The following is an 11547-nucleotide window of genomic DNA, read 5'->3' on the forward strand; positions in this document are numbered from 1 at the left end:
AGGCGCTCTTCACGCCGGGGCTGCGCAGCGTGGCCGGTGAGTGCGGGGGGAGCCCCGAAAATGTCCCTGAGTGCAACCCCGGGGGTGGTTCGGGTTGGGAGGGACCTTAAAGCCAATCCCTGGCATGGCAAGGACACCGTCCACTGTCCCAGGCTGCTCCCAATCAGCCCCAGCGTCCAGCCTGGCCTTGGGCACTGCCAGGGATCCAGGGGCAGCCCCAGCTGCTCTGGGAATTCCTGCCCAGTCCCTCCCCACCCTCACAAGAAAACCTCACTCCTGAACCCACCCTCCCTCACCTTTTTTCCCTTCCCCCTTGCCCTGGTAAAAAGTGTCCCCGAGCGTTTTTCTGCTCCCATAGCCTTCTCCAGGCCGAACAGCCTCAGCCAGTCTCCAGGGACATGTCAGAGCTCGTTTCCCCCTTTGTAGACCGATTCCATGATGCCCTGTTGTTCCTGGAGAAATTTGGGCTCGTGGCTCACTGTTCTCTGCTGCAAATAATCTGAATTATTTCCCTTTTTCAGCCCCTGACTGTTCAAAATGATCCCCAGCCCAGAGTGCCCAGGACCAATTATAGACCTGCCAATAGTTAAGTTTTCAAAAAAGCTTCAGAAAAATAAATCAGAATGACAGGGAAAATACCTGTGGGTGCTGAGCTGTGCCATGAATTAGTGCATTTTGCATGAAGCTGTGAGTTATTTGCTGCTTCCTGCACATTTGAGTGTTTATTCCTACATCTATGATCTTAATTTTGTGAGAAGGCAGCCTATGGCTGATTGTGCCATGGGTTTATTGCTGTTTGGTTTTCCTTCCCTTCCCAGAACTGTTTGAGAAGAAGAACTATGAGCTGAGAATAGCAGGAGGGGCCGTGAGGGATTTACTGAGCGGAGTGACACCACAGGACATCGATTTTGCCACCACAGCCACACCAGCAGAGATGAAGGAAATGTTCACAGCAGCTGGGGTTCGTCTGATCAATAACAAAGGAGAAAAACACGGAACCATCACTGCCAGGGTTGGTTTTGTTTGGATCTTTTCTACTTGTCTGTGGATGTCCAGTAGAAAATTTGCTCCTTATTTGTCAAAGTATCACAGCAAGAGTTTAAATGAGCCCCTACTTCAAAGCCTGGAGTGATTTTTTTTTGATAATTTATTGTAGAATTCAAGTAATTACCATGTTTTAATGCATGTAACCCATTCATGCTGCTGTGTCATCACCAGAAAAAATAATGTTGGCTGCCCACACATGATACTAATGTTTCCTGCTCCTGATTTCCTCTACCTTGCTCTTAGTCCCTCTCCTGCAGGAAGATTTCTACAGGGTCTGTAGAAAATAAATAAAGTCAGGATTCTTTTCAGAAGTTCCTATTTCTCCACTCTGTATGAAAACCCTGCACACGTTGCTGTGCATGTGTCCACCCACTGTACACAAACACAGGGCTGAAAAGACGAGCATCTGTTGCATTTAATTTCATTTAATTTGAGTTGATTTCATGTCATGGTTGTGCTGAAGTAACGGTGTCTGTGGGATTTGCAGCTCCATGAACAGAATTTTGAAATTACCACTCTCCGCATAGATGTCGTCACCGACGGGCGGCACGCAGAGGTGGAGTTCACCACGGACTGGCACAAGGATGCTGAGAGGAGGGACCTCACTGTCAACTCCATGTTTTTAGGTAAATTTGAGAAACACTTATGTAGATGAAGCAGTGGATTTGAGTTTTGCCAGTGAGTTCTGTCTCTGTGTCAAAGGTGTATAAATACGTGACAAGATCTGACAGACCAGCTCAAATCACACAATTCTCATTTCCAGATGACAGTGGTTCACTGTGTCAACCACATTTATAAATTGATATTTTATTTGTCTTTTTTTTTTCTAGGTTTGGATGGGACACTCTACGATTTCTTTAATGGCTATGAAGACTTGAAAAACAAGAAAATCAGATTTGTGGGGAAGGCAGCTGAGAGAATACAAGAAGATTATTTAAGAATCCTGAGATACTTCAGGTAAGAGGTTTTGCCTTTCCTTGATAAATAAACTGTATAAAAACATGCAAAAAGATACCAGTGATGTAAAAAGAGTTGTAGTTGTCATGTTTCCTTCCCAACCTAAATGACTTTATGGTTGTTAGTAGAATAAGTTGTATAATTGTAAGAATTATTTTTAATTGTCTTTTATTTGTTTTTAGTTATTCTTACAATTGTAAGAATAATTGTAAGTTTTCTAATCTAACATCCAGGGTTTTTTTTTTTGCAGATTTTATGGAAGAATTGCAGAGAAACCTGGAGATCATGAACCTATTACACTGGAAGCAATTAAAGAAAATGCCAAAGGCTTGGCTGGAATATCAGGAGAAAGGATTTGGGTGGAACTGAAAAAAATTCTTCTTGGAAACCATGTCAATCATTTGGTTCAGCTTATGTATGAGCTGGATATTGCCCAGTACATAGGTAAAGTGAAATGAAGTTTGATTTCCTACTCCTGTATCTCATACAGACTGAATTTTGTAGCAGATTGAGATCAAACTTGGGTTTACACAGAAACCAGATTTTATTTTTATGCTGTGCTAACACCCACTTTTCTTATTAACACTTCTTTGTACTTTTTGTGTGTTTTAGGGCTACCACTTGGTGGGAATTTAGAGGAATTTGCCAGAGTCAGTAAAAACATCCAAAACCTGTCTCCAAAACCCATGACTGTCCTGACATCCTTGTTCAAGGGGAAGGATGATGTCACAAACCTGGACCTGAGGCTGAAAATCTCCAAGGAAGAAAAAAACCTTGGCCTTTTCTTGGTGAAGCACAGGCAGGAATTAACCAAAGGCTCGGGGCCAGAACCACTGAGACCATACCAGGACTTCCTGATGGATGTGAGTGGAGTTCCCATTGCCCCATTGGGGCTTCACAGGGAGCTGAATTCATTGTAAGACATTCCTCAAACCCAAACCTGCTGTGTTTTAGCAGTTCTGAGCTCTGGAGCACTTTTTGGACTGATGTAAAAGTCAGTCAGGCTGGACAATGTCCCATTCATTTCCTTGGGACCTTCCCTGGGACTGGCTGCTTGCTGTGCTCTCCTGCTGGAATATCAAACAGGAGCTGCACCTCAAGGAGAATTTGGCTTTTTTCTGTGAAATTCAGCTCTGAATGGTGGATGGGAAATCAGTGCAATTCCTGGTGTTCTTCCCAAGGCAATTTTCTAGGTGATTTTGAGGCGAATTTTTAGGTGATTTGGGGGATTTTTCGGCAATTCTTTTGCATGATTTTTGGGAGTTTTATGGTGATTTTTGGAGTGATTTTGGGGATTTTTATAGCAATTTTGAGGCGATTTTTAGGTGCTTTTGAGGCCAATTTTTAGGTGATTTTTGAGCAATTTTATGCATGATTTTTGGGGTGGTTTTGGGGCAATTTTTAAGTGATTTTTGAGGTGATTTTTGGGGATTTTTATGGTGGTTTTGTAGAGTGATTTTGGGGATTTTTACAGCAATTTTCAGGCGATTTTTAGGGGATTTTTGGGCAATTTTTGGGGTGATTTGGGGGCGATTTTGGATATTTTTGGGGCAATTTTGGGGTGTTTTTTTGGAGTGATTTTGGGTGATGTTCCGTAGGCAACCTGGGATGTTCTTCCACAGCACAATGAGGTCATTTCCAGCTGAATTCTGCTGATCCTGAGGGGAAGGAGCAGTCCCCAGGGCCAGGCCTGTCTCCCTCAGGAAAGGTGATGGATAGGGATCCCAGCTGGCATTCAGGGATTCTCCAGGGATCTCCCAGAGCCTGCAAAACTCACTTTTAACACCTGTGAGGCCAAAGAGAGCCTTGCTCCCATAGTCCCAGCTTGGCCAAGATCCTGCCTCACAAGGATAATGGGAATAGCACAATGCTGAGCACACTTGGAGCTGTTTCATGCTGAAACCTCTCTTTTTTTCCTTTTTTCTCCCAGTCTAGGGAAGCCAACACCAACTCCAAGATCTTTGAGCTCCTGAAGTACCAAGGAGAGGAGCAGCTTCTGAAGGAAATGCAGGAATGGACTGTGCCCTCCTTCCCTGTCAGTGGCCACGACCTCAGGAAGATGGGGGTGTCCTCTGGGAAGGAGATTGGGACAGCACTGCAGCAGCTGAGGGATGAGTGGAAAAAGAGTGGGTACCACATGGATAAAGAGGAACTGCTGAGCTGCCTGAAGAAGCTGTAAAGTGAATAATGACAGAACTGTTTGTGCCCTGAGCTGAGTGGAACTGGGCTCCCAGGAAACTGAGCCTCTCAAAGCCAACTGAGCATTTGTCACATTTAACAATTTCCTAACTTCTGCAAGGAGAGGTTGCATTTTGTAATAATGTAAAACATGGTTTGCCAAATCCCACCTTCTCAACCTCTCTTTGCTGTTCTTAGTGATATTTTATCATGACTTAGGGCATGAGAGGTGACAGCAAGATTTTTCTCCTTTTATATCCAGAACAAAATCCCCCCTAAAAGGTTGTTTAAGACTCTAGATAAAATCATGGAGGGGTTTTTATGTGCCTAGGAGAAAGTGAGGAAATAATGGGGTCTACCTTAACTCTTTTTGTACTTAAAGCTGGATAACAGATTGAAATACTCCAGCAGTTCCCAACAGCCTTCCATGGACAACCAGGCTGTTCCCTAGGACTATTTTTATTTTCCAGAATTCCAGAATTACTTTTAGGTTAAAAGGATGACTTGGCTGAGTGATTATCATGAATTTTCAGTAGTTTTTCAGTAACTTATCACTGAGTAACTAAATCCACAGCAAACTGGTGAAGGTTCTACATTGTATTTTCAATTTCATGTGTGAGACAAACTATTAATGTTAATTAACATGAACAAGGGGAGATCCAGCTCCTTGTCTTGGGAACTGGGGGATTTGGAGCAGAGCTATTCCTGGTCTCAGGAATGTCTTCCTGTCCCTGGGGTTTTTGGTGTGCTGTTAAAAAGTCTCTGGGAGCAGCTCTTGTGTGTACAAATCTTGTTGCAGGGTGAAGTTTTCCTACAGAACCATGGCAACAAATAAAATCCTTTGGATTTCATTTTCCTTGGATATCATTTTGCAACACTAGATGGCAACACTGGAGCAATGCTGGAAAAAATCAGCATTTTGGGCTCTCACACAACTGATTTTCCTGGGATGTCTGGTCCTTTAAATAAATGATCCTGAAGGAGCCTGGGAATTTGTGGGAGCCAGCAAGGGAAGAGGGAAAGGCTGTTTGTTAGGAAGGCAAGTCTCACAAGAACAGGATGGTGCTTAATTTAATGAGGTGATTAAATTGAAGGCTCCTTTGTGTAATTTCTGGAACTACTGAAATCTTGGGAGAGAGGTGACAAAACTCAGGGCTGTAGAGTCCTTTCAGGATTTCACCACAGTGCAGCTTTAGGGCAATGGCTGTGGAGGTGGAAAATACCAACACCTAACTTTTCCCAACATTGCTGTCAGGGTCCAACTCCCCTTGGAGAGAGGATTTTTAAGGAGAAAAGCTTGAAATTTATGGTATTGACATGGACCAAGTGGATACTTTGGACAAAGTTTAGCAGGGAGATCTTCCCATGAGTGCTGAGCTTCAATTTCCAGCTGTTTGCCAGCCCTGAGAGGGGCTGGGTGTGCCTGGGTCCAATCCTGCCCCCACATTTAATCTCTGCTTTACGTCTGAAGGATTGTTCAGCTCTCAGGGAACCTTTGCACAACTCTGACCCCCAGGATTAAGGATGACAAGCCCAATCATGCATATGAACAGCAAGGAATGATTTATTTAAATTGATGCTGGCAATGATTAGCCTGAAAAGACTTTAATCAGAATTATTTACTACACAGTATAGATGCTGTGCATAGTGCAGTATTAAATCAATAATTTCAAAGCCAGTTTAATTATTAGTAAATAGAAACTGATGGGTTGAATTGGAGATTATTTGGCCAAGCTGGTAACTAGAAGCAGGAGAAGCTCCATTTCCTCCATCCCTCACTGATAACAGAGAGGATCCTGGTACAAAACAGCAAAACCAGATTGTTCCACAAGCACCTTCATGGACAGCCCTGCTTGGAATTCAGTGCAGGGAGCACCTGTGTTCCAACACCTCTTTAAACATCAGCCCCTGCCTGAGGTTTCCCATTGCTCTATTGAGCATTTCTGTTTATCTTCCACTAAAAATAACCCCTAGGAAAATGAAAGGCATGAAATAAAAAATATCACATATTTCAGGCAAGCAGTGCCAGCTTGGAATCTGGAAAAATGCTGGGTTTAAATAAACTCTCCTCTTTAGAGTATGGGTTGTTTAAATAGCAAATGGAGGTTTGATACACACATGGTCACGTAAAAAGTGACCATGTAAAGTTCTCTAATAGATTATAACATTAATTAAATTATACTCACAATGGGTTTTAATTACCTGACAACCCCCCCTCTCTCCCATGCTATTCCTTACCTTCTCTGCCCTGGGCCAGTCGAGCCAGCACAGACTTGGAAATGAAACTTTTACTTTTTGCAGCCAAAATCTCATCATAAACCCAAATGTTTCCTTTTCCCACCCAGAAAATCAGCAAAACCAGGTGAGTTTTGAAACAAATCGGATTTTATTCTTTGCAAATATTTGCAAGCCACAAGATTTGTCAGAAAAGTTGTCCCAAAAGGCAGAGAGAAGGAAGAGTTAAAGCAGAGACTGGGCTACCCCTGGAGCAGTTCACAGAGCAATTAAAGGTGACAGAGAGGAACAAATGAACTGCAGCACATCCAAAAAGAGCATTAATAAAAAACAAATGAGCATCTGAAATATTTCAGACCCAGTGTACAAGTGGTTCTACCTATTTGTCAAAACCTAAAATAAATGAAAAGTTGCAAAGTTACAGGCTCTGATCGGGGGTGTCGGTGATGCTGCAGTGATGGCTTCAAAATGAGTCTGTGCTGTAAATCCTGTGATCCCTCAGTCGTGCCCATTGGATTAATTAATTAATTCCTGCAGGAAGCTGCTCAGCCAATCAATGGGGTAAATGTAGCAAATATTCACCAAACCTGGTTTCCTTTGATTGGCTCTCTGAGCAGTTGCTGTCTGTATTTTTCCATAATGATGTTCCAAATCTTCCCCTAATTCCCACCAACAGTTTTCTCTTCAAAACAGAGAAAAGGATGGAAAATATGAAGCAGTGTAAGGAACCATCCCCAGCTCACACCCTGGAGTGCTGGATGCTCTGACAGCTCCCAGCAAGGACTGGATTCGCCACCACAGGACTCAACCTGGGAAGTGTCATGGACTCAATATAGCAAGCACTGCACAGGTTTAGCACATGGAACAGCATCATCAACAATGAAATTTAATTAGCTTTAATTTGCTCCTGACTTACCTCAATTATGTTAGTTTACATTTGACTACATACACAAAACACCATAAAATGCTTATCCTGGATTCAAACATTGCCATTTTCAATTGAGACTCTAAAAGACTCGGCCAAAACCCCAAAGAACTGAACCTTCAGAAGTTCAGTGACAGCTGAGAAAATCCTTTTAAAATTCCCCTTCCCAGCCCCCAGTGACTGCTCACACCAAGGCAGCAGAAGGTGCTGGCAGCACTCTCCAATTTCTTGTCACCACCCAGTCCCACTGAGGGCCACAGGAGCAACTGATAGGAGGGACTCTGAGGGGGAAAACAATAATCCAAATATACAGCCCAGATGTGTTGTGTTGGGTGAGGGAAAGCCAGGCCTGGTTCCAGTGGATTCACAAACACAGAGCACCCAGCCTCCCTCTCACACCAATGCCTGGCTTTCCAAGCTTCTCACGAATCATTATCAACATCCAGAACGTTTTCTGGATGAAAATGAGCCATCATCACCCTCTGTTTGCTCAGAGCCACATCCCAAATTCTGCTTTCCACAGTTCACTGCCAAGTCAGGGCACTGCACATGGAACTGAGCACAGAATTAAAGGTGTCTAAGAAGAACAGAAGCAGCACAGAGGTAGAAAGTTTCAAAGAACTAAACCTGAGTTACACAATTAATCTCTACATACCTGGCATGACAAATACCCAGCAGCAAGTCCATGGTTTGGGGTGTTTTTCCAGCTGGAGGTACCACACTGCCAAGGGAATCAGCTCCTGGTGTGCCAGGCTTGGCCTTGGCCCTCAGCTGAAGTGATCTGGCCTTGCTACACCTGCCTGGAGCCTGACAGAGAACAAGCAACCAGTGGCTCATGTCTTAGACTTGACTAGTTTAACATCACTGTGAGGAAATGAAGAGTGAATGATAAAAGCTTCACAAGAAAAACAAGTGTTTATGTGCACAAGCACTAAAAAAATCTCCATTGCCATCACCAAAGTGCATTCTGAGAGGAAAAAAATATATAAATCAGTGGCAAAAGCTGCCCCAGATTGGCACCCAATTTGTTGAGTACAGACAAAACAAAAACCAAACAAAAAACCAAGAAACCTCCCCAGAAAAAAGCACTGCCTGTATTCCTATTTTATTTGGGAACTTTTGCTCTTTATAAGTTGATAACGTGAAATTTTACTTTATGATCTTAAAGTTACAACGAAATAATTAAAAGAGATTTTTCCTTCCCTTTGTCACAACAAGTACTACTTAAAAATCACCTCAGTGGGGTGTTTTAGAGTCCTTCCCAATCCCCTGGCCACCTCCCCTGGTAAATTAACCAGGAATAATTTGGGGAAGTGATTGAAGCACACTGAACAGAACATGACAATGCTGTTTACCCTCTTGGACTGACCTGTGCACTTCTTATCGACAGTTTAAAATTTAAGACTTCTAAAGTCAAATGGACTAAACAGATGAGACAACTTGTAAGGAACAGACACTTCCCCATGGGGTCCATCCTGGGAGGCAGCTGCAATTCCAGCTTCTGCACATTCCAGCGCTCGGGCTGCTTCTCTCTTCCACGGTTATTCAGCAAAAAGCTGAGACACAGCACAAGCAGCAAACCTGAAGGACTTCAGAGAGTTAGAAACAGGGATTCTCAGCAAACCACGTGTAAGTGTGTTATGGCCAACACTCCACAGCAGGTAACTGCCATCTACCATCCCGGGAACATTGCAGCAATCAGACTCTGCTCATTGGGATTTTAGTTTGGTTTTAGTTTCCATCCCCCCTTCCTTCCTTCACTGCAGGTGGGAATTCCACAAGTCCAGTCCCAAAGTGTGTCCACATGGCTCAGAGGTATCCCAGTGTCCCACGTCGACCTTCCCTCCTGGTGTCTCCTGTCCCCCTGTGCAGGAGCAGCACGGGGAGCTGGCTGAGCCTGGCTCCTGGGGATGGGTTCCTGGGCTGAGGAGGCAGGAGCAGCCCTGAGCAGGGCCCGGGGGTGTCACAGGCACAGCAGCGGCGAGCGGCCGCGCTCCGACTCCTCGGCGTCCTCGGGCATGCGGGGCAGCAGCGCCGAGCGCGTCAGCCCCCAGAACCTGGGGGGACACAGCTCCTTCCTGGTGGCCGTGAACTTCCAGCCCATGTGGCTCCCGCAGATCCGGCACTGGGCGATGGTCCAGGCGTACCTGCCAGGGCACAGCCAGCCAGCACAGTGAGGGAAAGGGGCCTGGAGAATGCCACAGCAGGGAACAGCCCCAGCTGGGCTTGCGTGACAATCCCCAGCTGAATTTGAGTAAGAACCCCAAACTGCATTTGGATACCAATCCCCAGCTCCATTTGGTTACCCATCTCCAAACTGAGTTTGGGCAACCATCCCCAGCTGGATTTGGGTAACAACCCCAAACTGGGCTTGGATACCAAACCCCAGCTGCATTTGGGTACCCATCCCCAGGTGGATTTGGGTAACAACCCCAAACTGCATTTGGGTAACAATCCCCAACTCAGTTTGGGTGACAATCCTCAGCTAAATTTGGGTAACAACCCCAAACTGCATTTGGATACCAATCCCCAGCTAAATTTGGGTAACAACCCCAAACTGCATTTGGATACCAATCCCCAGCTGAATTTTTGTAACAACCCCAAACTGCATTTGGATACCAATCCCCAGCTGGATTTCCCAAGAATCCTCAGGAATCCAGTGCCCATTTAAAACTCTGCAGAGCTCGAAAAAATCCCACAAACACCCCACTCCAAAGCCCTCTCCTGCCTCTGCAAAGAGAGGAAGCAACCAAAGCTTTTTATTGTCCCAGAAATGCTGAGAGCCCTGAAGAGGGGTCACAAAACTTCTCAGAGTAAATTATTTAATGGCAATGAAAGTGATTTTTGCCCTGCTTTTCAAATAACAGGAACTGCTGCACCTCCCACAGCAGCAGAGATTTTCTGTAACAGTTTTATGAGGTAGAACATGAATATTTCAAAGCTATCATAGAAGAGCTGAGAAAACACAAAAGGATGAGCAATATTAACTCCAGATATTAAAAGTCTCAGATTTTCTTCAGGGAATGTTAAAACATGTGACAGAAGTGCCAGACATCCTCCAAGTCATTGCTCAGTTCTCTCTGTGATATTCCAGGGAAAAAATCCTGGATGCAAGACCTGCTATTTATTAGGCAAACTTTTACATCTTAACACTTAATTCTGTTACTGCCTCAGAGAGACAGACTCCTTATTAATTATTTATTATTAAAATAATATCAAATATAATCAGAGAAATACAAATGTTAATAGTTTTTAATTTATTGTGACACTTATTCAGGTTTTAGATATAAAAATGTATTTCAGTGGACTAAATACATTTATATATTCTGGTTTTCCTTTGCACTTAAGCTGTGTGAAAACAATTCTGAAAACAGTTGGACCTTAAACAAAACTACACACCAAGAAATTTCCAGACAACTTGGTTTAAACAGTTGAGATTCTAGACTATGCTTTAAAATCTTAATATTTCTCCATTTAAAAAATATTAAATTCTGCAATATTTTAGGTGATTTTTCCATTTTATTCTGTATCTTGAATAAGTCTAAATTTACTTCTTTATTTTTCACATGAGCAAAATGGTGACATGTGCCAAAAAACCTCAATATTTACTATTCCACCCTCCCAGAAATAGGCAATTTGGGTAATTTTCTATTAAAATGTTGCTGCTCTTACCCAGGGAACCAGCTGTGCTCTGTGGAGGGGTGTCCACTGAGGCTCAGGTTGGAGGCTTTATAAACAGTGAGGGTTTCATGGATGTATCCATGGGGATTCACATAGGCTGCCATGGGCCCACACAGGGATAAGCTGCAACACACAAGGAATTTTGTCAGAATGCAAGGAAAAAAAATTAAAACAAAACAAACAAAACAAAACAAAAAAAAAAAGGTGGCAAATGTAAAGGGAGGAAAAACTGCCAGCTAAGCTTAAAATATTTCAAGAGAGCAAAAACCCCATTTTTCATAGGGGAAAAAAAAAGTGCCTTGAATTATAGCATTAAAAACTGAAAGAAAATAGATGCTGATTTAAAATCTCGTTGCTCAAATTTGCTTAGAATTGCAGGAAAGTACAACAGACTCATCCTGTGTGTTACTTGAAACAGTAAGTTCCAAGAAAAGCAAGGAGAATGTAACTTTAAAAGTAAGCACAAATGTTCATTTATTGCACCAACTTCTCAGCACCTTCTGGAGATAGTTCATCATATTGAC

The 11547-nt window shown here is 43.4% G+C and overlaps 2 protein-coding genes across 2 annotated transcripts in view; one reads left to right on the top strand and one right to left on the bottom strand.

Annotated features, from left to right (window-relative positions):
- The window catches only part of TRNT1 (tRNA nucleotidyl transferase 1), a 7509-nt gene extending 2476 nt beyond the window's left edge, over positions 1 to 5033 (top strand). The window contains exons 2-8 of the mRNA XM_005426649.1: positions 3 to 36; positions 819 to 1012; positions 1535 to 1673; positions 1878 to 2004; positions 2255 to 2448; positions 2617 to 2867; positions 3935 to 5033. Coding sequence (XP_005426706.1) covers positions 3 to 36; positions 819 to 1012; positions 1535 to 1673; positions 1878 to 2004; positions 2255 to 2448; positions 2617 to 2867; positions 3935 to 4183 — 1188 coding nt within the window. The 3' untranslated portion in view covers positions 4184 to 5033. The remainder of the gene's footprint in view (positions 1 to 2; positions 37 to 818; positions 1013 to 1534; positions 1674 to 1877; positions 2005 to 2254; positions 2449 to 2616; positions 2868 to 3934) is intronic.
- Positions 5034 to 6549: 1516 nt separating this feature from the next.
- Positions 6550 to 11547, bottom strand: part of CRBN (cereblon) — a 13715-nt gene continuing 8717 nt past the window's right edge. Inside the window, exons 9-10 of the mRNA XM_005426650.3 lie at positions 11015 to 11146; positions 6550 to 9489 (exon numbers count right to left, since the gene is read on the bottom strand). Coding sequence (XP_005426707.3) covers positions 9306 to 9489; positions 11015 to 11146 — 316 coding nt within the window. The 3' untranslated portion in view covers positions 6550 to 9305. The remainder of the gene's footprint in view (positions 9490 to 11014; positions 11147 to 11547) is intronic.

This window comes from Geospiza fortis, unplaced genomic scaffold (assembly GCF_000277835.1).
Source record: "Geospiza fortis unplaced genomic scaffold, GeoFor_1.0 scaffold128, whole genome shotgun sequence".
NCBI lineage: Eukaryota > Metazoa > Chordata > Aves > Passeriformes > Thraupidae > Geospiza > Geospiza fortis.